At 35.3% G+C, this 27,319-nt stretch overlaps 5 protein-coding genes across 10 annotated transcripts; 4 read left to right on the top strand and 1 right to left on the bottom strand.

Annotated features, from left to right (window-relative positions):
• Positions 1-287: 287 nt before the first annotated feature.
• Positions 288-2,576, bottom strand: LOC131009097 (heat stress transcription factor A-4a-like). Its single transcript, XM_057936309.1, has 2 exons — positions 1,813-2,576; positions 288-1,489 (listed from the first exon to the last, which is right to left on the bottom strand). The coding sequence occupies exons 1-2, from the start codon at positions 2,026-2,028 to the stop codon at positions 428-430; spliced, it is 1,278 nt and encodes a 425-aa protein (XP_057792292.1). The 5' UTR covers positions 2,029-2,576; the 3' UTR covers positions 288-427.
• A 552-nt stretch (positions 2,577-3,128) lies between these two features.
• LOC131009094 (pentatricopeptide repeat-containing protein At4g33990-like) lies at positions 3,129-7,551 on the top strand. 4 transcript variants are annotated; one of them, XM_057936307.1, is made up of 4 exons: positions 3,129-3,201; positions 3,705-4,480; positions 4,649-6,254; positions 7,413-7,551. In XM_057936307.1, exons 1-3 carry the CDS (start codon positions 3,194-3,196, stop codon positions 6,154-6,156), a joined length of 2,292 nt encoding a protein of 763 aa, XP_057792290.1. In that variant the 5' UTR covers positions 3,129-3,193; the 3' UTR covers positions 6,157-6,254; positions 7,413-7,551. The 4 variants fall into 4 exon arrangements, with proteins under 4 accessions (XP_057792290.1, XP_057792289.1, XP_057792287.1 ...); XM_057936306.1 differs by having other exon boundaries at positions 3,705-6,254; XM_057936304.1 differs by lacking the exon at positions 3,129-3,201 and having other exon boundaries at positions 3,670-6,254.
• Positions 7,300-9,611, top strand: LOC131009095 (heat shock 22 kDa protein, chloroplastic-like). 2 transcript variants are annotated; one of them, XR_009096399.1, is made up of 6 exons: positions 7,300-7,551; positions 8,125-8,238; positions 8,323-8,551; positions 8,668-8,782; positions 8,892-9,159; positions 9,201-9,406. XR_009096399.1 is itself a non-coding variant. In XM_057936308.1 (6 exons), the coding sequence occupies exons 1-6, from the start codon at positions 7,453-7,455 to the stop codon at positions 9,449-9,451; spliced, it is 789 nt and encodes a 262-aa protein (XP_057792291.1). In that variant the 5' UTR covers positions 7,301-7,452; the 3' UTR covers positions 9,452-9,611. The 2 variants fall into 2 exon arrangements, 1 of the variants encoding a protein (XP_057792291.1); XM_057936308.1 differs by having other exon boundaries at positions 7,301-7,551; positions 8,892-9,053; positions 9,382-9,611.
• Positions 9,612-11,341: 1,730 nt separating this feature from the next.
• LOC131009093 (protein trichome birefringence-like 43) lies at positions 11,342-16,907 on the top strand. Its single transcript, XM_057936303.1, has 5 exons — positions 11,342-11,784; positions 12,600-12,771; positions 12,857-13,032; positions 13,761-13,919; positions 16,464-16,907. The coding sequence occupies exons 1-5, from the start codon at positions 11,531-11,533 to the stop codon at positions 16,735-16,737; spliced, it is 1,035 nt and encodes a 344-aa protein (XP_057792286.1). The 5' UTR covers positions 11,342-11,530; the 3' UTR covers positions 16,738-16,907.
• A 1,098-nt stretch (positions 16,908-18,005) lies between these two features.
• On the top strand, positions 18,006-26,541 carry LOC131009092 (probable LRR receptor-like serine/threonine-protein kinase At1g07650). 2 transcript variants are annotated; one of them, XM_057936301.1, is made up of 24 exons: positions 18,006-18,309; positions 18,415-18,586; positions 19,363-19,434; positions 19,553-19,621; positions 19,735-19,806; positions 19,985-20,056; positions 20,162-20,233; positions 20,437-20,508; positions 20,654-20,725; positions 20,803-20,874; positions 20,962-21,033; positions 21,237-21,308; positions 21,400-21,468; positions 21,719-21,784; positions 21,870-21,908; positions 22,025-22,083; positions 22,564-22,940; positions 23,048-23,243; positions 23,900-24,037; positions 24,502-24,620; positions 24,748-24,958; positions 25,048-25,288; positions 25,686-25,836; positions 26,007-26,541. In XM_057936301.1, the coding sequence occupies exons 1-24, from the start codon at positions 18,213-18,215 to the stop codon at positions 26,382-26,384; spliced, it is 3,030 nt and encodes a 1,009-aa protein (XP_057792284.1). In that variant the 5' UTR covers positions 18,006-18,212; the 3' UTR covers positions 26,385-26,541. The 2 variants fall into 2 exon arrangements, with proteins under 2 accessions (XP_057792284.1, XP_057792285.1); XM_057936302.1 differs by lacking the exons at positions 18,006-18,309; positions 18,415-18,586; positions 19,363-19,434; positions 19,553-19,621; positions 19,735-19,806 and having other exon boundaries at positions 19,994-20,056; positions 20,188-20,233.
• Positions 26,542-27,319: the final 778 nt, after the last annotated feature.

Below are 27,319 nucleotides of genomic sequence, written 5' to 3'. Positions count from 1 at the left end.
TTTAATATTTTCAAAAAACTCTATATTACAAACTTGATAAAAAATTATACTAGATGGCATCTAGACTCATGCTAATCTTTAACCACAAAGTTCACAAACTCAGCCCAACTCGAACACCATACCTACCAACTTCAACAAGGCAACCACCATTTTTTCCCCTTTATTTCTTCTATTAAACGAGGACTTCTTATTTTCCCTTTGTGGTGACAAAAACGTCTTACCAACTCATCTGCACTTCATTGTCTGTACATAAATAAAGAGAGGATAAATAGTATATACTCATCAAATAAGGCACAATAAACCTATATATATGCAGTCTCATGATACACAAGAGCAAAAAGAAAACAGGTAGAACAAGCAAAATCTAGTACAAGAAAACCATATCCATCATCTAATATATACCATCACAGCATCTTCTAAGGCGATACTAAACTACGAAAGAACCGCGTGAGGTCCTCTCAGCTTGAGTGAGATGTCCCATGTGTTGGGTGAGGCCATCCACAATCCACCAAGGCTTGTGTTCATCTGCAAATCTACTAGGATCCGTCGTCCTATCATACAACTCTCTCCGCTCTAACTGCAACACAGACGAAGCAGGAGCCTCCGTCAGAAACTGTTGCCAGAACATATCATTAGCAGGCACAGACTGATCATAAGTGCCACTCCCTTGCTGATCCTCAGCTGATCCAGCATCCGGACTCATGTTCATGTCGACACCTGATGGCTTGTTGTGCCTCGAGTCAGGATCCAAGCGGATGGATGGTATTGCTAGGCTTTCAACATAACCCGAAGATGCAGAGCAACACTCATGTGAGGGTGATCCCGGGGTAATGCACTCAGGCGTGCAAGGTGGGACGTTGATATCAGAATCCCTAGGTGAGGATGGAGATGCTCCACCTCCATTCATCACTCCAGCGAAATCAAGCACGTTTTCTGAAGGGATTTGGTCAATCCCGCGAAGGAATTTCTCCCAGAAAGTTAGAGATGACTCCAACTTCTCCACTTCTTTCAGGTCCAACAATGGAAGAGACGAAGGGCTTGAATTCTCTCTGATCAATCGGTTCTCCCTTAGATTGGCTTCGTCTTGTAAGTAGTGCAGCGCAAGCAGCCTTCTCTTCTTGTTTGGGGATTCGGACTGGTCCATGCTAGGGCTCTGCAACAAATGAGCCAAGTTAACCACCAGCTGCCGCTGCCTTTGATCAATGCTCTGCAATGTCTGCCCCAGCGATCTCAGCTCGTGCTCATATCCTCGATTCTCCTGTCTATACCTCTCCACCTCTGTCTCGAGGGAAACTCTTTCTTGCTTCAACTTTTCAATCTCCTTCTCCAACTCCTCTCTCTCTGAGTCGGTCACCGGAGCTGCATTCCCATGACCCGAATGGCTGTGGATAGGTTTTCGCCTGTGGATGTTCTTCAGTAGATGCCTTTGCCCGCGGATAAACTCTTCATTCGCAAACTCCCACTGATCAGGATCAACCTTTCTAAAGCCCTAAAAGTTGAAAGAAATTCTAGTCAGATCATCTCAGACATCCATAACATCTACATAGTCACATAAACCAGTTGAATTCCTAAACCACATGTTCATTTATTTCAGGTGCATTCATTGTCAATCAAACACCAAACAATTACAAGAAATCTGCAATTTGTCTTGTGTGTCTCTCCAGTTACTAAGCATCTAAATACATTGCAAACAAACATACACACACACAAACACAGATCACAAGTGATTGAGCAATACAAAGAGGTTAACTATCATGATAATTTGAAAGATGATTGATCTAAGAAATGGCAATAAGCAGCAAAGAGGCTTACATATGTATTGAGTTGTCTGATGAAGCTGGAAAAATTGTTGTGCTTGAAATACTTAGGCAGCAAATCTCTAGCAAACTCAGGTGGATTCCAAACCACAAAACTATGCCCTCTGCGACTCCAAGATACAACAGCATTAGTTAGAGAATCATCCACCATCTCATATGTTTTCAACAGAAAAGGCGCAGGCGAACCAGAGCTACCATTTGATCCATCCATCTCTCTCTCTCAGCAATCCTATGCTGCTATACTTCTCATCCAAATAACAAACAGTAGCAATTACAGTTATCAATACAAAATTAAACCCCAAAATCCTCAATATTCCAGCTAAAATACAAATCTTTTTCCTTCTAGTAACACTCTATAAGTATGGTATAACAAGAATCAATTCTAATCTGCAGCTGAAATCATAAACAAGAATAGAAAAATAAAGGGTTTTCAAAATTATATCTCTTGCGCTCGTGGACTGCAAACTGAGGGATAACAAAATCAAGAAAAGTAGGGAGATTGAAAGACACGGGATTCTTGGAGAAAAAGAAAGCCAAACCCCAGAGGTGAGAAGAATAAATGCAGATTGGTGCGATGGTCAAAATTTGAAATTTTGACGATTTGGGCGTAATCAATCAATGCAAGGGAAAAAAGAAGCGCAGACTTGACTATCAACAGCTCCTTGAGAAATATCGATTGTGAGGAAACAGTAGCATAGCATTGGTGAACCTTGTTTTTCTTTCAAATCTTTTGGAAAATGCAGTTGAAAATTCAAAGATGCGCTGCTTTTGATTTGGTTATTATTATATTTATATTTATTAATGGTTGGTGTCGTTGAATTCAACTTTGGTGAGGAGAATGAGGTGACGGGGAAGAGAGACGCAGTCATGAAATCTTCAGCTGTGAATCAGACTCCCATTAATTTCTTATTAATTTGGGTGGGAAAACATTCATCTAGAGCCGTTATATTTATTGTTAAATTTTAATTTTCACTGGGTAAGTACTAATTATGCGTCATCTACATTGAATATAAAGTAAAGCTATATGTTATAGGGTAAATTAGTATGTTAAATAATTATTTATTATTATTATTATTATTATTATTATTTTAAATGAGATTATACTGAGTAAAATAGGGGTTAAGAATATAATTACCCATAAATATAAGATTTGATATTTTAACATCCGAACCCAGTTATTGGGCTCCTTCTCTATTGGGTTAAAGCCCAATATCACGCAGCCCAGTATGCCTCACCAATCAGCATAGGCTACTTTTGATTTTCTCCCAGTATCGCGCCAATGTTAAACCCCCAATTTATCTGTTTAAACAATAAACCCTAACAAATGGTTTCTCATCGCAGGATTGCTATTTTGCGGGGCATTTAATCTTAAATGAATGTTGAGGTATGCGATTACGCTTTTGCTTAATCTATCTTGCGAATATTTATCTGCATCTTGCATGTAAATGACTGTTCTCGAGAAAGGAGTTTCAGCTGGTTTTTTTGGGACAATTTAGGTTGGAAACAATTTTACGTCGGCTTTTCCGTTAGTTGAATTTGATACTTTCTCACTCTCTTATTTTGAGGTTTTCTGGAAATGTAGATTAAATACGTTTATAATTTCAATAACAGATTTTGAAATGAAGCTATGTTATAACCAATGGAATAATTATCAATCCCGTTCTGTGGTGGAGGTAGTTTGATTTCTATGTTTAACGGTCCAAAATGAAATTTTCAAATGAGAGGTTGATATGTTTTGAAGCTGATTAACTTTTAGATGTCCTTGAATAATTAACGGAAGTTTCTTTATGCTGATATGATTGGCACTGCAAAACTTGCAATTATAATTAGGTTTTGGTTTCTGCTATCTCGGATGTGCATCATTTTAATTATTTATTTTGTTTGCAGACTGCTACCCGTCTGTAAGGATGGGATTTCCTTAGAATATCTGTCAAGATCAAGTTGTTACCTCTTACGTTGTTACGGTGTGAGCTGCACCGGCAATTTGTCTAATGGCAATGATGAAAGAAACAGAGAGATTGATGTTGAGGGGCTATTTAGAGCTTGCACAAAATCTGAGGACGTCAAGTGCCTTCATGCTCTTCTTACTATATCAGGGAAAGCTAAAAGCTCTTTTGTCGCCACCAGGCTTATCAATATGTATTCCTATTTTGGCAATGTTTCCTTGTCTCGAGATACTTTTGAGCAAGTCCGAGACAAGGATTCTTACACTTGGAACTCGATGATATCAGCTTATGTCCGAAACCGCCAGTCAAATAAAGCTGTGAAATGTGTATCGGAGATGCTGTCAAGAACTGATGTTAGACCTGATTTTCATACCTTCCCACCTGTGTTGAAAGCTTGTAGTGCTTTACCTGATGGGGCAAGCTTGCACTGCCGTATTTTGAAATCAGGGTTTGAGTGGGATGTGTTTGTGGCTGCTTCCTTGGTGCATATGTATTGCCGTTTTGGATTTGCTGATAGGGCCTATACAATTTTCAAGGATATGCCATCTCGTGATACAGGATGTTGGAATTCTATGATTTCTGGGTATTTCCAGAATGGTAATGCTAAAGAGGCATTAAGTATCTTGGATGACATGATACTTGAGGGAGTGAAGATGGATTCAATGACTGTTGCTACTATTCTCTCAGTGTGTGCGCAACTGAATGACTTATTACGAGGTATACTGATCCATTTGTTTGTCATAAAGCATGGTTTGGAGTTTCGTGTATTTGTTTCCAATGCCTTGATTAATATGTATGCCAAACTTGGTGAGTTAAAATGTGTCCCAAATGTCTTTGATCACATGTATGTTAGAGATATAGTGTCATGGAACTCCGTAATTGCAGCATATGAGCAAAATAATCACCCAGATGTTGCAATCAAGCTCTTCCATCGGATGCAATTGAATAAGGTTCAACCAGATTTGCTGACTCTAGTCAGCTTGTCTTCATGCGTTGCTCAAATGAAGGATCCTTTATCCGTCAAATCTGTTCATGGATTCATCACAAGGAAGTGTTGGATTACAGAAGATATTGTGATTGGAAATGGAGTTATTGACATGTATGCCAAATTAGGCATTACTGATTCTGCACGAAAGGTTTTTGAGAGGATTTCTCGTAAAGATGTAATCTCATGGAATACAATGATCACGGGCTATGCTCAAAATGGTCTTGCTGCTGATGCTGTTGAGGTATACCATATGATGAAAGAACATGAGGATTTGAAACCTAACCAAGGGACCTGGGTCGCCATTTTACCGGCTTATGCGCATCTTGGAGCTCTGAGAGATGGAATGAAAATCCATGGTCAGGTGCTCAAGGAAAACCTTGAGTTGGATGTCTTCGTGAGTACTTGTCTTATAGACCTATATGGAAAATGTGGGAGGCTGAGTGAAGTGATATCCTTATTTTATCAGGTATCTAGGGAAACCTCTGTACCTTGGAATGCCATAATCTCATGTCACGGACTTCATGGACTCGGCGAGACATCCTTGAAATTCTTTGAGGAAATGTTAAACGAAGGAGTGAAGCCAGATCACGTGACCTTTTTGTCTTTATTGAATGCTTGTAGCCATTCCGGTTTGGTTGATCAGGGAAAATGGTGTTTTCAAGTGATGCAGCAAGAATATGAAATCATACCTACTTTGAAGCACTATGGTTGTATGGTAGACATGTTTGGTAGGGCTGGACTTTTAGAAACTGCATATAATTTCATTGAGAGCATGCCTATGAAACCGGATGCGTCAGTATGGGGAGCTCTACTTGGTGCTTGTAGAATCCATGGAAATGTGGAGATGGGTAGAAAAGCCTCGAGTCACTTGTTTGAACTTGATTCACAAGATGCTGGGCACTATGTTTTGTTGTCAAATCTTTATGCAAACTTTGGGCGATGGGAAGGGGTGAATGAAGTGAGATCGCTGGCTCGGGATAGGGGCTTGTGGAAGACTCCAGGGTGGAGCTCAATTGAACTGAATAGCAGGGTCGAAGTCTTTTATTCAGGTAATCAGTCTCACCCACAGTATGGAGAGATACTTAAAGAACTGGGAATGCTAAATGCTAAGATAAAAGGCCTTGGTTATATCCCAGACACTAGTTTTGTACTACAGGATGTTGAAGCAGATGAGAAAGAAAATATCCTTGCAAACCACAGTGAGAGGTTGGCTATTGTGTTTGGAATTCTCAATACACCACCTAAAACTTGTATCAGGATATACAAGAATCTGCGTGTATGTGGGGACTGTCATAACGTCACGAAGCTCATATCAAAACTCACAGAAAGGGAGATTATCGTAAGGGATTCTAATCGCTTTCACCACTTCAAAGATGGGCTTTGTTCATGTGGTGATTATTGGTGACATGTTGATTGACGTCTAAACTCCCCATTGATATCATTCTCCATTCAAGAAGACACTAAGACCCCGATAAATCTGGTGTTGTATATATTCAGTGCGAGGTAAGGATGCTGATCTCGTTGTTGTTGTGGTTGTATTGCTTCCACCTGCAGAAAGATGTTTCAATTATCTGAGATATGGGGTCAAAATGTAAAAGATACTTCATTCAAATGCTTTTGTTGCAACTCCCAAGTTCTGAAACGACGAGAGGAAGGCACATAAATTATTTAAGAGATCGGCTGTGAAATTAATATCTTCTTTGTGCCTGGATTATGGTGGATGAATGTGACAGTTTTAGCTTATTTTGTTGCTCTCTCTCTCTTGAAATGAAGTACTATTTCAGCAATTTCTTGTTGGTGCGACTTATTTTTGGTGCTCTGTTTCTTGAAATAAACGTATGCATTTGGAGCAGAAAGTATTGAAATGAGAGACCCTTGTTTACCGTGGTCTTGTAGAACCAATTCTGAGAGAATTTTTTAATGTTACATGTATTCATTTATAACAATTATTTAACATAAAATTGATTTTTTTATAAAATTGTGATATCTACTTTTTTAACACTATGTTTAAAAAAAGTGTTAAACTGGATTACTGGACGTAGTTGTTTCATAAGTCATTAGTCGTAGTTGTTTGAAAATTTTATTTCATACTCTCTCTGCCCCTAACAATTGTGACTTTATTAATATATCAGTATGTCTTTGAAAATTATGACATTTCCTTATTTGGAAATGATCCTACAAACTTTTCCTCTCACTGTTTTACTAGACAAGTTACCTAGTAACAGTGAATTTAGTAACATATTATGCTTAAAGTATATTTCGATTTTCACATCCATATAATGCACGTATTTTTTTTTTTTTTTTTTTGAGGCAAGATATAATGTAAGTTTTGATAATCCAACTTAAAGAACATACATATTTGTAGGAGTATTTTGATAACTTATTTCCAAATTACTCAATTTTCCAACGGATAATTCACTGAAATTTTCGGAACAAGAAAGAGACACGTCACGTAGCTTCAAGAATGTCTCAGTCTCGATATTTTTGGAGGGAGATTTTTTCTCTCTCTCACTGTCTCACACACACCCCTTTTTGCCTCTCAATGAGTCAATGCTGCTTTTCTGTGCTCAAATTGTTGGTTCACAAAAAATCTACATTTCACATCACAATAGCAAAAATATCTCGACACCCTCATCTTAAATTGAGCAATTCCTTCAGCAGAACTTTGCAGTGTGGTTAGGTTGTCCAAAGTGTTTGTGGAATGGAGAGTCAAGCTGTGAGAAGAAGAGCGAATGTTATCGCAGCCCATCTAGCTTCTCATGAAGATATATCAGCCACTGCCACGCACGTTTTCCCCATGGTAATTGCAGTTTCTGAATTTTTGCTATATATTTTACGGAGTTTGATCTATGCAATTAAATTCAAGAGGATTTAGAAGTTTTACTGAATAAATTCTTGATATTGAATGCTAATTCTCTTTATTTAGGGTTCAAGTTTTAGCCTCTTTTGTTGGTAAATTAGATATGTGATTCTTGTGTATCTTCTTATGGAGGAGAGAGGGAGCTCTGTTCAGAATAAGAATTATAAGGAAAATGTATGCTTAAATGCGTTTATGATGAAATTTTGAATATATTGTTGTTCCATTTCTACAAAAAAGGAGAGAGCTTGCCGTTGGAATTCTGCATATAGAAATTATTTGTATCTGAAAGTTTGCGGATTAGTTCTAAGCATTCTATATGTTAAACAGGTTAAAACAGAAACACACCGTAGATCTCAAAAGAATGTCAATACTTTTATTTTTTCTATATTTCATCTCAGTAGGGTTACAACTTACAAGAGGATATTGATATGTTTCATGCTTCTTCCCTCTTCTTATCACATATGAAAATATGTTAAAAGTTTTCCACCTCTTCACTTGCATGGCCATTTTTAGAGGTGTAGCAACAGTCTGAACTCTGTTATCCGAAGATACGACAACAGGATGTACTTTGCTCGGCAAGGCTCAGATTCTCAAGGTTACCACATGAGACAGGCTATAAATGAACAGGTCTCCTAGATATATATGCAGCTATTTTCATGTTGATCCATCTAAAAAGGGTGTCGCAACATAATCCTTTTTCATGTTATGCAGGGCAACTACGTGCAACCCAGCATGCCTTCGCAATCCACGGATTCTGGAAAGAAGGGGTCTACTTCTCTTGATGCACCATCGTATGCTAGACCTGCTCGAGTGGAACCTGGTCTTCCACCTTTCAAAAGCATCGATGCTTCAGAAGGTCCTGTGTATGCAAGGCCAACTAGAGAAGAAGGGAAACCAGTGTTCAACTCTATGGAAAAAGCTCGTAATGTTGCACAAACAGGTGAGTAAACTAGTTGGTTGGATTGGTTAAACTTAGCAATTCATGCGTAGTTTGTAACCAACTGATTTAAAGAAAATTATACATTGTTTTCTGGATTTTACCTTATCATCCTACAGGATCTGAGTGGTCACCGAGAATGGATGTTGTAGAATCTGGATTCAATTATGTCATCACATTAGAAATCCCCGGTGTTAGTAATGACAATGTGAAGGTAGAGGTTGATGACCAAAGGTAAGATGTCATGGATTTTGTCTTCGTCATGAAAGGAAAGATATGAATGTTGCATTGAGTCATTGCTCATCTCATAGCTGAGGGCTAATGGTGAATCATTCTGTGACAGCTTGGTTATAAGCGGCAACCGGTTAAACCGGTCATGTGGAGCACTATGTTCTAACAAGCCGATCATGACTTATCACAGAAGGGAGATTTCACGGGGGCCATATCGAATCGTTTGGCCACTTCCTAGTAACACAATGAAGGATAATGTTTCAGCAGAAATTCAGTAAGTTTCAGCTTTTATTCATGTGTTGAAGTCATTATTATAGTAACACAGAGATGTGTGTTGCATACCAAAGAACAAATCACTCTGATATAAGTACCATTTACACATGCTCATTTAAGGCAGAATTTCTTTTATTGCCATTTACACTTTTACCAGTTATATATTATAGTTTTAGATAAATTTGTGAGATCAGGTAAAACCATAGATTCTAGCATTAATCTTTGAAAAGCCTAAGGAAACAAGAGTGGGACTCAAAATCTGGCAATTCTATTTGTGTTCCATTTCTGCTGTCAAATTTGAGTCTGATGAGAATTTGTTTGTGGTGCAGGGATGGGCTGCTTCGCGTTACGATTCCCAAACTTTCAGGGCTACGGTGGCTGAGGAAGGCATACATGTAGGTTAAATATACAGATAAAACTATTCTGCGTTACCAAATAGCTATGTGTATTTGCAGCATTGCAAAGTAAGTAAAGTTACATAAAGAGATGAATATATACCATTCTGGAACTTCTGTACCAGTATATTTACACTTGCTTATTAGCAACTACTATTTATCTACATGCCTTGTGTCAAAGAAATTAGCATTCTCAATTTCTTCTTCTTTTCATATATGAATCACTATTTTGCTAATACATTGTTAGTAAATCGAAAGAAGTGACCTATAAACGTGAAAGACTCAATAAAAGAGACGATCTTTACAAAAAAAAAAATTGCCATGTTTGCAAATTTAATGATTTCCAATCGTCTCTTTGATTGGGTCTTCTTACAAGTTACATATATATCCCTACTATCGCAGGAATCTTACAATTGATATATCAAAATAATTTAGCTTTAATGAATAATACTGAGATCTGAGGTGTTAAAGTTTTTCTTTAACTCAAACAAAAAAAAAAAAAATTGAGCTTTAATATTTGCAAATTTAATTATTTTCAATTTCGGCAATTCGAGTTTTTCTTTTCTTATTATTTTTGTAATTAAAATCCAAAGTTGGATCTTCTAGAAAACTATGTAATTATTATTCATTAATACTTTACTTCGTTGTATTCCAATTGTACATTATGTTTGTTAAGTAGTTCATTGTTCTTAATTATTACTATTATTAATATAATAATATTTCTCTAAAATAGTTAAAATCAAGATACAAATATTGTTGTATTTATGAGTTGATAAAATTTAAATCTTGACAAATTCCAAAATGTAAAATGTTGCTATGATTTTTTTTTATTTTTTTTTTGTGATTTAGTCATTTAGAAGTATTAATTTGATTAGTTTGTTTGCTCTCGAAGATGATACAAAAAAAAACTTTTACTGTAATCATTTGTAGTAAATTATTTTTAAGATTACGCTTAATTTGAATGATTGATTTTACATTTATTTTATTTTATTTTATATATATGTTAATTAATAATTTCAAATTTATCTTGGTAAATATAGATTGACTTACAGGAATGTGATTGGCGTTCATAGTTTGGTCTCTCATCTATACAAAATGAGAGGAACATATACTTTCGTATCTAATTAGTTAAAGCTTATTTGTGTTAGTAATAGAAATGTGATAGCATATATTTTATGCATTTTAACAATAATTTAATCATTATTAACACATTCTTTATATGACCAATTTAAATCAGATCTATAGTGCAATCATAATTTCAGTTTCCTGATTATTTACCAAACATTAGATAAGAGGAATCTGCTTCTTGCTGGCCAAATTAATAATCCCTAGAAATAAAATGGACTAGTCTATTTGTGAAAGTAACTCCTCTTAATTTGTAATTAAGGGTGAGGTCAACTGTCCACAATCAAAGAAAAAAAAATCAAAATAATTAAACTAAAAAGGGTTATTAGCCTGTAAATACACGAACTTTTTATATTTTCTGAAATTTAACATGACTTTTATTTTTAGCCCACAAATACGCGAACTTAGCATTTTTTCTGATTTTTGACATCGACAAGAAAAAAATTTTAATTTACTATTAATGTGAAGGTCGGTATACCATGTCATTCACTCTCTAATCAAAATAATGAATCAAATTACTCTATTCAAGTACATATTTCATAGTCCACGTTATGTATTTCAGCCTCCACCTTAGCAATAAATAGAGTTTTTTCATGTCGATGTCAAAAATCAGAAAAAATGCTAAGTTCGTGTATTTGTGGGCTAAAAATAAAAGTCAAGTTAAATTTCAGAAAATATAAAAAGTTCATGTATTTACAGGCTAATAATCCAACTAAAAAAATTAAGTAATCTGAATACTCGAAAGCCAAATAATTCCGAAAAATCTAAACACGACTTTCGCAATTGGTCGAAAAGAGCAGATTTTCCAGCCAAGTTGCTTGCCTCCTTTCTTAATCACTCCATAATATCATTTTCCCACTTTATCACCCATGAAAACACATTCATCTTCTATATATACCACACATACACATACATACATATACAATACAGAGAGAGAGAGAGAGAGAGAGAGAGAGCAATGGGGTTGGCATTGGTGGGTGCATTACTGCTAGTAGTGGCGGTTGCTGTATTGAAGGTGGATGCAAAAGTTGCGCAGAAAGGGTGTGATATATTCGACGGCGATTGGGTTTTGGACAGCTCCTATCCTTACTACCAGTCTTCGCAGTGCCCTTTCATCGAAGAGCAGTTCGATTGCCGCCGCAAAGGCCGCCCCGACACCAACTACACCAACTACAAATGGCAGCCCTCCGCCGCCGGCTGCCTTTTGCCCCGGTCACTTTCATCATTTTTCTTCTATTATTTAATGCAAAGTTTTTATCTTCATATTTTTGCTTTGCATGACAATAACGGTTTTTGTCTCTCTCTCTCTCTCCGCCCCTACCTAAGTCGATATATGGTCCAAACACGATGAATTTGCTATGAAAAATGATGAATTCAAAATAGTGAAAGAGAATTGAACTCAGAACGACGAATCCGTTCAGTAAAATGATGAATTTAAGTGATTTTAATTAAGTACGTGGTTCTTAATTTATATTTTAAAATTGATTTTTATTTCATCCATTTCCGAACATTTCGAACATGATATAGAGAAACGTAGATTAAATATGAGAGATAGACATGACATTAACGTCGTAGTTTTCATTTTTGAATGTGATGGGACTCTTAAAATAGACAACAAGTAAAATTGCTTTTGGACCATTTTGTGTGGTGCTTCTCAATAATTGCTTTATATAAATCAATGACTAATTTCCCGAAATTAACCAAATTATCTCATAGGTGTAGCAAGTTGATTGTTCATTAATTAATTGATTATTCGGTTTACCCACAATAATTTGTGTATTGGATTGTTTGTGGAGGAATTCCGTGTACGCCTCTAAATTAATTAAAATTTTCATTAATTTCTGGTAAAACGTTATTTTCATACCCGTGGTTTAATAGTTTGATAATATTGAATTGTACATGAAAAAGACTTCTACATCACGCATGTTTTCTAAATTAATTAAGTAATACTCCATATGAAATTTAGACTGCATGCATGTGAATTTGTTTCATGTATATTTATATAAATAATTGAATTATTAATGTAGGTTGAATGGTGTGGAATTTTTGAGAAAATTAAAGGGCAAACAGCTCATGTTTGTTGGAGATTATCTAAGCCTCAATCAGTGGCAATCACTGACATGCATGCTTCATGTAGCTGTACCTAATGCTAAGTACACTTCCAAAACCCTACAAGGCCTCTCTACTTTCACATTTCCGGTAAGTAAATTTTTATTTAATTTCTTCTGTACTTTTTTTTCATACTTGTATTAATTATGATTATGGTGTGTGTGTGTGTGTGTAGGATTACGATGTGTCGATAAAGTTCTATCGAAATGCATTCTTGGTAGATATAAAGAATGAGAGAAGAGGAAGGGTGCTAATGCTGGATTCAATAAGCTCTTCCCAAATATGGGGAGGAATGGACTATGTTATTTTCGACTCTTGGCATTGGTGGCTCCACGCTGGCAGGAAACAACCGTACGTAAATTATTTCCTTTTTTGGGTCCATATATCGAAATTTCAATGAATTTTAATATATAGCGATTCAACTTTGATTTATTTATTTTATATAGCTTTAATTTTGAAATATTATTTTATTATAACTACAAATTCCACTAAAATTATGATAGTACCTTTCTTTACCGAAATTACAGGATGAAATGATGATCAATTACCATGAAATTAGAGCCAAATATATTTTACGCTAAAATAAAAATTTTAACGATAGGTAACCCATCGTCATTGAGCCACCGGTGTTGTCGGAATCAAGCGTCGTTGCACTAACTTGCAAGCGTGATTTCCGACCACATGACTAGTGGTCTGATGACGATGGACTACTTCTCGTTAGGAACCCCCTTAAGTGTAGAATATATTAGACTCTAATTAATTTTGTGGCGAGCGGTCATCGTTTTAGATATAATTTTGATAAAGAAAAATAATTATCATAGTTTGGTGTGATTGTCATAATTAAATAATTTCTCAAAGTTTGGGTTATGCAAGAAATAAATCAAAATTGAGACTATAAAGTGAAATTCGTTAAAAATTCATACTCTAAGCTATAATTAACCCTTATTTTCCCCCTTCATTCCTACTTAAAGGTAAAAGAAAGCTACAGAATAGTCATTATAATTTATCTCTCAATTTATTTATTTAAATCTTCATTGTTTTGCAATTTTAAAGACTCGAAAATTAACATTCTGTGTCAGTTGGGATTGGGTGGTGTACGGAAATACGACGGTGAAAGACATAGATCGCATGGTTGCATATGAGGAAGCACTGAATACATGGGCTAAGTGGATCGATGCAAATATTGATCCAACTAAAACTCAAGTCTTTTTTCAGGGTGTTTCTCCTGATCATGACAGGTATATTTATATATATCCATTTTGTGTAAACACACACTTTTGTTTCTTATAAGATTACTAATTTTTTTAGGAAACCTTTTCTTCCTGCTCTCACATACATACGAATTATTTATGAGGTAATTAGCATTTAAATACTTAATCTTGAGAGTAGTTTGATTTTGCACGTAAATTTTGAAATGAGTAAAAAAAAAATACATGAATTTTAATATTATAGCAATTATATCATATATTTAATTTTGGCTCAAATTAAAGCTGATTTGACAAGTCAAAATATTGATGTGTACTCATTAAACATTTTAAAAACGACTCTAAACGACATTGTTTTGAGATGATTTACAAAGTACTAAACTTCAAAATCGTAGGGTTTTTATAGAGTTTAAATATCTAGAAATTGATATTTGTGGTAAGACCAGACTACCCTCAAAATTTGTGTATTTAGACGCCAATAATCCTTATTTATAGAGTATAATTTTTGCCAAATGACAATATTAATTGAAATCTTGACATATAATTTATAACTATATATATGTATATACCACTTTTGGATTGATGCAATAATTAGGGGTGAGCAGAAACCGAACCGAACCGTTTTAATTTGGTGCAGTTCGGTTTTCGGTTTGGTTCCAAAAATTAAAAACCGATAAGTTTCGGTTCGGTTTTGGTTTTCAGTTTTTGGTTCGGTTAATTTTAAACCGAACCGAACCGAACCGATAAATATTATTATTTTATTATATATTTATATTTTATAATATATATATATATATATTCAATTTTTTAATTTTTAATTGGTTTATATATTTATATTTTATATATTTTATATAATATATTAATTGGTTTTTTCATAAATTATATATTTATATTTTTACATTATTTTACAGGTTTTTAATTACTCCCTCCGTCCGCCAAAAGTATGGCACAATTACTATATTTGGCGTCCGCAAAAAGTATTCCACTTTCCTTTTTAAGCCATGGTCCCACCATCCACCTTTATATTTTATCCTTAAAAACACTCTTTATTTACAAAAAACTCATCCCAAATTCAATCTCCACCACACATCTCAAAAAGTGGTGGGACCCTTTCTCCACTACATCAACATCATCACCAATTTTATTAATCTCCGTGCCCAGCCAAAGTGCCATACTTTTGGCGGACGGAGGGAGTATTATTTTTTTGAAAAAAAAGTTTTTTTTTTGCATTGGTTCGGTAAACCGAACCTAAACCGACGGTTTTACCGGTTCGGTTTGGCACCTCCAATTGGTGCGGTTCGGTTCCAATTTTAATCATCGGTTCGATTTTTGGTTTTGGATTTTTGATTCGGTTTTGCACCTAACCGAACCGATGCTCACCCTAGCAATAATGTTGAAGCAAAATATATATGAAGATCTATAAATAGATCACTGCAACTTGCAATCTAGCTAGTTATACATACTTCTCAGAATTTAATGAGAGAGCCGTCACTGATTTTTATTTTTGGTTAATTATATAAATGGTTAGTAATAATATAAACAAGAGGGATAGATTCAACTCCTAAATTTGTCTCATAGTAATATAGGAGGAGTAAAATTTTGGAATAGCCAAAATGGATCATAAAACACAAATTATGGCCATTCATTGAAAAAACATAAATTTTGGTCATTTTTATAGCTTTGGGACGTTTTTGCCTTTAATTGGGCGAACTTGGTAGGGTCAGGAGCGCGGGTCGCGTGCCGGGTAGGATCAGACACGCGGGTCGAGTTAGGCACTTATGGCACTATTAGTGTCATAAGTGCCAACGGATTTTTTTTTTTACTCCCACTGCCCTGTCTACCCCCCAGACCCCCGACCCCACCCCACCCCCAAGCCAAAAACAAAAAAAAAATTTACTCCCCCTAGATAAAAATAAATCAAAATTTACTTTTGTTATTTTATTTTATGGCACTAATAGTGCCATAAGTGCCAACGAAAATCCAAAATAAAATAAAGTAAAATGGTCTTTTTAGCACTTATGACACTATTAGTGTCAAACATGCAGAACAAATATAGAAACAACAGCATCATCTAAACCCTAAATGGATAATCTAAACCCTAAATGGAATATCTAAACCCTAGGGGAAGTGTTTAAAAAGTTCTTTTTGGCTTGGGGTGGGTGGGGTCGGGGTCTGGGGGTAGACAGGGCAGGGGGAGTAAAAAAAAATTTCGTTGGCACTTATGGCACTAATAGTGCCATAAGTGCCTAACCCGACCCGCGTGCCTGATCCTACCCGGCACGCGACCCGCGCTCCTGACCCTACCCAGTCCGCCCAATTAGGGGTATATTAGGCATATTACCTAATTAATGGCCATAATTTGTGTTTTTTCAATTAGTGGCCAAATATTGTGTTTGCATGTTCAATGTGGCCATTTGACACCATTGTTTCATATTAGGAGTGTACATATTTTGTACTGTATATCTGAGTTGTTAAATATTTATATTGAAATAAAGAAGTGAGCAAATTAATATGCGACGTTTACCTATACTAATTATTGGAGCTAATTAATCTGGAATTGTATTATGTTATGAAAAGGTGCACGGGGCATACAACACCAGTGAAAAGACCAGGAAGCCCTCATCCAGCAGAGGCGGTGCTGGAGAAAGTTGTGAGAGGAATGGGCAAAGATGTCTATTTACTAGACATCACAAGACTGTCGCAGCTGAGAATAGATGGGCACCCATCAGTTTATGGGCATGGAGGCCACAGGGATTTGGACTGCACCCATTGGTGTCTCAGTGGAGTTCCTGATATTTGGAATGAATTCTTAAATGCAATGATCAATTACCCCATCATCAAATCCTCTTAATTTCTCAACTGCAATACTATTATTATTAAAATTGAAATTATTATCATGCATATTTGTTGCACCAAAAAAAAATGCATATTTGTATACTTTGTTTTGCATATATATTCAATTTATAGTATATTTGTATACTTTGTTTTGCATATATATTCAATTTATAGTTGAGGATTAAATATTAGAAAGCACGAGATCTGAAGTTTATATATTTTTTTTTTGAGAACCAATACTTTTTGTTGTACTCTCTTCGTCTCATAAAAACATGCATAATTTTATCGTTCAATACTATGCATGCTTTTATAGAAAAGATGAGTGGTCAGTACGTGGCTTTTGGATTAGGTGTATGTTGTGGATGGGCTTTTGAATTTTAGTCTACCAGTGCTAGAATACATGATCTTTTTTTGACAATGTTTATATCAACGTCTTTTTTTTTTGATAAATTACATAAGTAAATAAAGAAATTTAAAGACCGCGCAATGGAGGATTCGAACCTAAGATCTTAAGATCTTGACATTAACCTCCTATCACTAAGCCAACACATGCACACAAATAGAAAATATATCACTAGTGGTAGGCTAACCTCCTACCACTAGGCTAACGTCTCATTTCTTTCTCAGTGAGTGTGTACGGACGAGTCATACATTTTTGATAGGAGATCAATTAATTGTAATTTTGATCATTTATAGAAAAAAATATTTTACAAAATTAAAATCTAGTTTAAGCTAGTAGTATATGTGACTTGATTTTCATATTGCGACTTAAAATTCATAATAAAAACTTATTGTTATTCGTAATAAAACATGGTAGAAGTTAGTATTGATAACTAAATATTCACATTCCAAAAAACTAGCGGTCTTTAATTACGCAATACAATTCTCAATTAATTGAAGTATAAATCTTGTAAATACAAAAATATATAATTCGCCACTGAGTAATTAAGCAAAAAAAAAATAGTAAAATTAAAATAATTGACCATAAGAAAAAGTAACACAAATACTCTTGTGCATCCGGTTGCACCGTCCAACTAGTTTCCAGAATGAACTACTTCATTCGAGAAATGACATTTGAACATTTCTGAATGTCATTACTTAAACATACAAATGACATTTGATTGAAGATCTTCAAGTGTCATTTGTATGTTGAAGTAGTGTCATTCGGAAATCAGTTGCACGATGCAACCGGTTGCACATGAGAGTGCCTGAAAAAGTAACTATAAGTCTATAAGTGTCAACGCAAACAATGTTACGTTACAAAGCTCATATCTTGATGGCTACTACAAATCTACCGACATTATAACTTACGTCCCTTTCAAAAATTTATTAATTTAGCCAAGGCTCCTCTGGCATTGTCTGAATCTGCTTCCTTGTGTGAAAATATCAGTGGATTTCACTTGACTTCAGTTGACTGGATGACTCTAAGGTGCTCGAGGAATGTTCTGAGAGGCATAACATTCTACTGGCTGCTGCAAGCTCAGTAGTGAAATGGAAAAATTGTTGAGTGTTGTGTTTATATCTTCATTTTACTTTTTCCTCGCAATGCGGGCTTTAGCTGCTGGACAGCAGCTCCTCCAAGACGAAGGTGATCATAGATTTTTCTAAATTTATCTATGTTTTGCAATTCAAGATTTGATTTTTGGTGGGGGCAGAAGGACTGATAGTTGAAGTTGGCGTTCTTGAATGGCAGTGGAAGCACTGAAAGAGATAGGGAGAAAGTTGGGGAAGAAAGATTGGGATTTTAGCAAGGATCCATGTAGTGGAGAAGGGACTTGGACTGCCAATCATGTAAAAGGCTTTGAGAGTTTTATCACTTGTGACTGCTCTTTCGATCACAATACTACTTGCCGTATTGTTGGAATGTATGATTTCTAACTCTGTTTTTTTCCCTTTTTGTTCTTCTGAAAATATGTGGTTGAAGGTTCCTGTTAGTTACATGTGTTATTAGGATGTGGAGCTGTGTGCAGAGTGTTATTTATGGTGCCAAAACATGGAAATCTGTGTTATTATTAAGTTACTGAGCTTTTGGTCTTAGATTTGTGGTCTGGCTCTGTATGGTTTTCTGACTGTCAATTTCTCCGGTCACGGTGGGAGTGGGGATGTGGTGCTAGGGTATAATTAAACGAGTAATGTTCTGTGATCATGTTCCGGGATACAGCTTAGAGCATGGCAAGCTGTAGGTTGACCTATCTAGCTGTGTTTCGGATCAACAGATTGTTCTTGTACAGCAACTAAGATGTATGTAAGAATTAGAGTACTCTAAGTAGAATGTTTCCTACTTCGCAGTTATCAATTTGAAGCATTATCAACTTAGTTGTTAGCACCGAAAATGAATAGATTATATTGTGCACTTAGTTGCATGCAAAGACACCGGAAATGTCAATTTTAAAATGAAGTGTATAGGTTTCTCATATTAGCTGGAATTCCCTTATGCATCAACTGTTAAAACACATTTCAGAAAAGCTGCTTCTAACTTATGTATGCCTCTTCCATGTTCCGGGCGATCTAGAGAGATTTTATATTTAAATTATGTATTATCATTGTTACCAACTCAAATGTTCAGTATGTAAAAGCTGGTAGTGCATGCTGCTTAGTTGTAGCTGTTTATATCAATCATTTCCAAGTTAAATTACCGCAGGGCATTGAAAGGACAGAATCTTACTGGAGTAGTTCCACCAGAATTTACCAGGCTTCGCTACCTTAAAAGTTTGTAAGTCATTATTATAAGATCAAAGCTATACTTTCATTTTTTTGAATTTGTTAGTGTGTGAAGAATAAGAATTGCAATTTACTTCAAGTAGTGATGTTGCTCCATCTGTCTTGTGCAGGGATCTTAGTCGCAATTGCCTAAGCGGTTCTATACCTCTTCAGTGGGAAAATATGCAATTGGCTAAACTGTAATTCTAAGCTTTCTGCTCTTACTTTATCCCTGTATGCCTCAGGTGTAATTCATCTACACATATTCTTAACTATTAATTGTTTTTACTCTGTTTGCGCCAAACATACGCAGGCTTTTAATGAATAACAGATTATCTGGTCCATTTCCGGTTGTCATTACCAGAATTACCACTCTCGTAAACCTGTACGATAATATTCCGCAACTTTTCTTTTTTCCTTTCTTTGTTATCTCAACTTGGACGTAACATCATTGTTTTTAGTTCTTCAACATCATTTGTTGGTCATTTTTCTTGAATATTTATTTGTTCAGCCAGATTTTATTCCATTTTTACTTCAAACTGATGTTGAGACATTATGTGCAGGAGTCTTGAAGTGAATCAATTTTATGGGCCCATTCCTTCGGAAATTGGACTCTTAGTCAATATGCAGAGACTGTAATTTTCTTTCAATATACTGCTTCTGATGAATAAAGTTTAGTTCTTTCTTCTGCGAAGAATGTCCTAATTGGTTTGTTTCGGTTGCATATACAATATTTTCAGTGTTCTCTCATCAAATGCATTTACAGGAAACTTACCCATGGGATTAGCCAAGATGACTAAGTTAGTTGATTTGTAAGTACCTTCTCTTTTTTTTTTTTGGGGGGGGGGGGGGGGGGGGTGTATCTTTTTTGTTCAAAAAACCGAAAGTACAGTAATAAGTACCTTTCATATGTATGGTTGTCTGCTACTCTTCCTGGGGATGCAAGAAATCCTTTTTTTTTTGGGTCCCTTGTGCAAGGATTTGTATTTTACGTTGGAATTATTCAATTATGTAGGTGGTTAAGTGACAACAACTTCACAGGAAAGATACCAGATTTTATCAGTCAATGGAAACGAATCGAAAGAATGTAAGTGGCCTTATCTTTTGTTTGAGTTGGCATTGTTGGTCATATGATTTTCTAATTACATGAAAAGCTGTACAGAATTCTATGAGACTGTTTTTTATTTATAAGGTCCTAGTTCTCAACATGGTTAATTTTTGCCTTGTCGCAGATTCATGATGGGTTGCTCCCTTCAGGGGCCAATCCCTTCTTCTATTTCTGCTCTTACAAACTTGACTGACTTGTGAGTAGTTCGGAATTATCTTTCCGATCCTTGTTTTTGGGTTGTGGAATAATAGTTTATCCTCTTATGACATTCAGGAGGATCACTGATTTGAAAGGTGAACAATCTCCTTTTCCTCTCATAAGCAATATGAAGTCCATCAAAGTACTGTGAGTATTATAATAGTTTTTCCCCTGCTCTTGATTTTACTAAACTGCTTCAACTCTGGATCATTTGAAATCAACTCTGATACACAGGATACTGAGAAATTGCTTAATACAGGGTGAGATCCCCGAGTTTCTCGGAAACTTGGCAACATTGAAGACTCTGTAAGTGTTTGAGACTTTCAATCATTATTTCCTTTTAATCTACACAATAGATAGTTAAGCTGCCAAAACTATTTCATATTATGCACCTTTCTAATGCTTCTAATATTTTTCTTATGGTAAGTTTTAATCTATGGTATATGGTATCGAAAATAATGCTGCAACGTTCCAAATTTCACTTTTGTCTATTATTCTTTGAAATGTAGGGACCTCAGTTTTAATTATTTGACTGGAGAAATTCCTGCATCTTTTGCCGGTCTTGCAAAAGTTAATTATATGTAAGTTCGTACTCTTTTTAGTTCCTGGCTTTGTGTTCGTTTAATTTTCGTATTTGGTTGCTAAATCAACAACTATTGTTGTGTGCTGTAGATATTTGACTGGAAATAGACTTACTGGACAAGTTCCTGAGTGGATTTTATCAAGAAACAAGGAGGATGTGTGAGAATCTTTCTTCATTATCATATGTGCTTTAGTATATCACCGCATAGTGGGTGTGTCTAATCTGACACTAATTTCTTTAAATGGCATCTTTTAAACTTGAACACCACTCTTGAAAATGATAAATTCCTTATGTCATTTTCAATAATGTGCAATTGCATTAGTGAGTTCACCATTTGGTTGCAGATGACTAATCTTTGGTATAGTTAAGGTCTTTAGCAATTTCACTTATATTATTATGATGTTGCAGAGACTTCTCTTATAACAATTTCACATTGGACAACTCTTCTCCGATTGAATGCCAACGGGGGAGTGTGTAAGTATTTAAATTTGTTTTTCTTCTGCCGATCATTTCTCCGGCCATAGTCCAACCTTATATTCTCGTGCTTGTGTTGCTCCAGAAACCTTGTGGAGAGCTACTCAGCAGCAGCTACTCAGTTGTAAGATTACATGTTACGTTTTTTTTTTTTATGAAATGAATCTAGACTCAAAAGATTGCACATTTTAAAAAAAAACTCAAGATCCATACATGATCTTCATTTTCCATTTTGTCAAGTGGTGGAGTTAACTCATGTTTGAAGCAAGATTTTCCATGCCAGGATACAAGACTTCAGTGTGAGTGAATCTTCACTTTCTGTATTTTAAAATAAATTGAACCCATAATCAAATTGGTATATTGACATATTATGGTTAATGAAGGAGAATGCTTTATGTTAATCATTGAGCTACTAGCATTATATCATTGATTACTTGATAAGAAGAAACTGAGCATATAGAATGTTCCCTATTTTTTCAATTGATAACATAATCTAACATTTGAAAGATCAGTAATCCTAAAGATAGTGTTTGGTATCTACGAGACGATCTTTATCAAAGTTACTTGGACCTCTAATACACTTTTCATTGTACTTTGAGTTATTTTAAAGCCATAATCTCTTAAGTTTTATAATTGCTACTATCTGTTTCACATATCCTTGCATCAAGTTATGAACTTCATTGAGAACAGATGAGTTATTTACCATTTCATTAGATGCTTGTTCATTCATACAAATTGGAATAGATTATGAATATCTTTTCTCTACTGTCTACCAACAGATTACTCACTTCACATTAATTGTGGCGGCCAAGAAATAACTATCGATGATAGGACAGATTACGAAGCTGATTTAGAAGCCAGAGCAATGTTTTATTCGAGGGAGAATTGGGCTTTTAGCAGCACCGGGAACTTCATGGATAACAGTGTTGAATCCGATACGTACATTATGGCCAATAGCTATGCTCTACATAATTTCACTGGCCCTGTATCAGAACTCTATAGAACAGCTCGTGTATCTCCTCTCTCTCTCACTTACTATGGTCTTTGCCTCATGAATGGAAACTACACGGTGGAACTTCACTTTGCTGAAATTGTATTCACAAATGACAGTACATTTACCAGCCTTGGCAAGCGATTATTTGATGTCTATTTGCAGGTAAATGCTGTCCCATCCAACGTTATATGAATGCAGATGCACGCATCCTAGTTGAAATTATTCACCCTAAGATTATTTAATGTGTTTTTAATATATCATGAGTGCAGGAAAACCTGGTATTGAAGGATTTTGACATTGCAGCTGATGCCGGTGGGGCTGGGAAGCCCGTTATAAAGACCTTCACTGCAGTAGTTAAAAACCATACTCTGAAGATCCATCTGTACTGGGCAGGACGAGGAACGCAAGCCGTCCCAGACAGAGGAAATTACGGTCCTTTGATATCAGCTATATCAGTAGACCCCGGTATGCTGTTTCTGTCTTATTTTAAGAAAAATAATTATCGTCACTTCTTTTTATGTGTCACTGCTTGTCTCTCGATAAGATGACCTTGTGCTAATATCATAAGAACTTGCCACCGCAATTATATCTGACCAGCTACTACTGCTGAAGTCAGAGAGGTGTTGTTATCTTCCAGTGGACATGACGCTCATACATAAGCATATGTTTGGCCTCTCTCTCCACTATCAGTTTCAGATTTTGCACATTCCTACCAAAACATTGCTACCATAAATTAGAACTGAATTTGAAACACTATGATCTATAGGATACTGGTGTCTTAATGTTGAGCTTAGAAGTCTCTCCATGCCATTCTCTCAATTTAAAAAAACGATTTTCACCTTCACAGAAAATGTAATCCGAACTGCATAATATGTCAACTTGCATGCATACAGTCAAATTTTGTAGTTACAATAGGCACCGATAGCTCTATGGCAAGCAAATTTTGTCAAGACTATAGCATCAAAAGAAGTTTAATACAGTGTTTGGTCACAGAATCTCATCTCTAAGTCATGAAGTTACAATCAAAACATGAATACAAATGAAAGCAGTTACTGAAGAAAACGGAAAAAGCCTTTACACTTTTTAACTTGCTTGAGTTTTATAACATTTTGGTTCTGCAGATTTTAGAGTTCGCCACAAGAAAGTTAAATCTGTTATGATGGCTGGGATATTAGCTGGAGCAGTTTCTGTTCTCCTTCTCATTCTAGGTATCTTGCGTAAGAAAGGATTCCTTGGAAGAAAAATCTCTGCTTATAAAGGTACTTCCTCCAAAGTTACTATTTGCTCACATTATGCGTATTTTACATTGCTGGCGTAGATTGGATAAAAGAATTCGGACAGGATATAATTAACTTATATCTATATCTATCAGCACGATATCAAGACATGCATTTTTCAGTATGAATAGCATGGGAGGTTCTTGAAATGATTAATTAGATGAGAATATCCTTTAGATATAGTTAATTTTTTAACAAGGAGGCTCTCAGATTCCTGTTACTCTTTATAAAATTGTAACTTATACTTCATTTCTATTACAACTGCTGGGATGCTTTAATTTCTCAAACGAAATTAGCTTCATACTGACTGAAACTCAATAGCTTTGCAACCATATGTGGCTTATGCACAGAAATAGCTTTTCAAGCAATGCCCTAATTATTGCATCTGTAACATCTCAGCACAAGAGATTTTCTCATTTTCTGATGACCATATCTTTCATGGTCAGAGCTTAGAGGCGTTGATCTACGAACAGGTATGTTCACGTTAAGACATATCAAGGCCGCGACTGGGAACCTTGATCCAGCTAACAAGATTGGTGAGGGTGGTTTTGGTCCGGTTTACAAGGTGCGCGTTGTTTTCTCTCATTACTTCTCGTTCTTTAAAATGTTTCCAGCATATTGCGTGGTTGTATAGTTATGTGAACCTCTCGTAATGTAGATGTCATAGTGTCTCCTATCATTCCATCATGCAGGGTCTATTATCAGATGGAACCATAATAGCAGTGAAGCAGCTCTCGTCTAAGTCTAAACAAGGAACACGGGAATTTGTCAATGAAATAGGAATGATTACTGCATTGCAACACCCTAACCTAGTAAAGCTTTATGGATGTTGTGTTGAAGGAAATCAGTTAATGCTAGTCTACGAGTATCTGGAAAATAATAGTCTGTCACGATCCCTTTTCGGTGAGGATCATACTCTAATTTCCCAAGATCTAAGTGTTTAATTCTACTAAACCATTTGATTGGCAGCTTCTGATTTTATTCTATTACAGGGGATAGAACAATGAAAAAACTGAAGTTAGACTGGCCGACGAGAATGAAGATTTGCCTTGGCATAGCTAGGGGATTAACTTACCTTCATGAGGAGTCGAGACTGAAAATAGTCCACAGAGACATCAAGACTAGCAATGTTCTACTCGACAAAGATCTAAACGCAAAAATATCTGATTTTGGCCTCGCAAAGCTTCACGAGGATGGAAACACACATATAAGTACAAGAATTGCTGGAACTATGTAAGCCCATCTTTCTAAAATTTCCAAGATTTTACCTTTCTGATTCTATATTATGAATCTGTCTGTTAAATGTTGTCTAATAAACCGATAGTTTTGCCAGCACATTTCAAGTCATAATGTACTAAGGGGGCGTTTACTTTGAGTGATAAGATGGATTAATAGATACAAATGATTCAAGTTAATCTACCATTTACTTTGATGTGATTGATTATTTTTGAACTTGTTTCACCATCTTATCCTTCAAATACTCAATCCTATGTTCTATCAATCTATCCTATCACTCGAAGTAGACGCCCCCTAAGAAATCATGTATTGCTCCACATATCGTTTTGTGCACTATATGACCATTAAACACCAAGTTTTGACAGCAAGTCGTCGTTTCTGATACGGAATGCAGAGGATATATGGCTCCGGAATATGCAATGCGTGGTCATCTGACGGACAAAGCAGACGTGTACAGCTTTGGCGTCGTAGCCTTGGAAATAGCCAGCGGCAAAAGCAACACAAGCTACATGCCAAAGGAAGACTGTCTATATCTTCTTGACTTGGTACTCCTCATAACTTGTCTCCTTGTCTTCTTCTGGTGATAGCTTAAATAGATAAAAATAATAAGACTAATCCACCACGTACGTTGATAGATTGAATAATTTTGAACTCCTCCGATCATGCAATCCTTCAGCTATAATCCCCCAGAGTTGATTTGCTCTGCTTTCATTAGGCCTATGTTTTGCACGAGAGAGGTAGCGTGTTGGAGCTCGTTGATCGGGAGTTGGGGCACGAGTACTCGTCCGAGGAGGCTACGGTGATGCTCAACGTGGCCCTTATGTGCACGAACGAAGCCCCAAGTCTGAGGCCAATGATGTCTCAGGTGGTGAGTATGCTTCAAGGCCAAACTGCTGTCCCGGGTCCGGTCTCCGGTGCCGGGTTATCGACCGGTGATTCGAAATTCAAGGCCATAAGAAAGCACTTCTGGGAGAGCCGCAGTGTAAGTCAGAGTTCGACAACAAGTACTGGTGCGTGTTCCGATTCATTCGTGGCAAAATTAGACAGGGGTGAGAGTGATATTGTTCAAACAAATGCACAAAACAAGCAATGATTATTTACTACTTTATAGAATACTTGATTTATGTCTCATTCCACACTTTGTAGAATAAAGCTCATGCTTTTCAGCATTTGTAAAACTAAGGTTTGTATGCAGATTGCAGTTAAGTTCGTTAACTAACAGATATATGTTGACATTTTCTTTCTAACCAGCATTTCCACCTTGTACAATGCATAAAAATAATTTTTAAATTTCTATATTTATATAAAATTGATACCAGCTCTATTATCATATTTATAAATAAAATAAAAAATAATAATTTTACCTGAAAATATATTTGAGCTGAATATTGAAAAAATAAAAATAAATATAGAAGAATTCATAATAATAAAAATTGATATTATGAAAAGACAAAAAAAGGTTAAAAAAAAGAAAATGAAAATAAAAATAAATTGAAAAATAGATTATTCAAAAAAGATGAGAGATGAGATAATTTTTTTTTAAAAAATTAATCTTTAAATAAATATAATTTTTACATTTTAAATCAAATATTTATATAAAATATATCAAATTAAAGCTATTATTATTATCTTTAATTTCATATACATCTTAAATATTTTATAGTTAGTCAACTTTCACAATTTGAGAAAGAAATAAAATAAGAAGATAAAGAAAAAAGAAATAAAAAACAAAAATATAGTTTACAAATAAACTTTTAAGTTTTTATTATAACTACAAAATTGTCACACAATTTTGAAATCAATTTGATTTCAAATTGAAATCTTGACTTTTTAATATAGTATAGATATTTTCCGTTATACCTCATAAATTATGATTATGAACATTAAATATATAAATTATAGACAAATCAATTATTTTACTTCGAAAAGAGAAATTAAAATAATAAACAAGACTTTGATTATTAGTATAATTTGTATATTTAATAAGCATAATCATAATTTCTAAGGTAGAAGAGAAAAAAATATAAT

The sequence above is a fragment of the Salvia miltiorrhiza genome, chromosome 2 (genome assembly GCF_028751815.1).
Source record: "Salvia miltiorrhiza cultivar Shanhuang (shh) chromosome 2, IMPLAD_Smil_shh, whole genome shotgun sequence".
Classification (NCBI taxonomy): domain Eukaryota; kingdom Viridiplantae; phylum Streptophyta; class Magnoliopsida; order Lamiales; family Lamiaceae; genus Salvia; species Salvia miltiorrhiza.
This window is presented reverse-complemented; position numbering and strand designations above follow the sequence as displayed.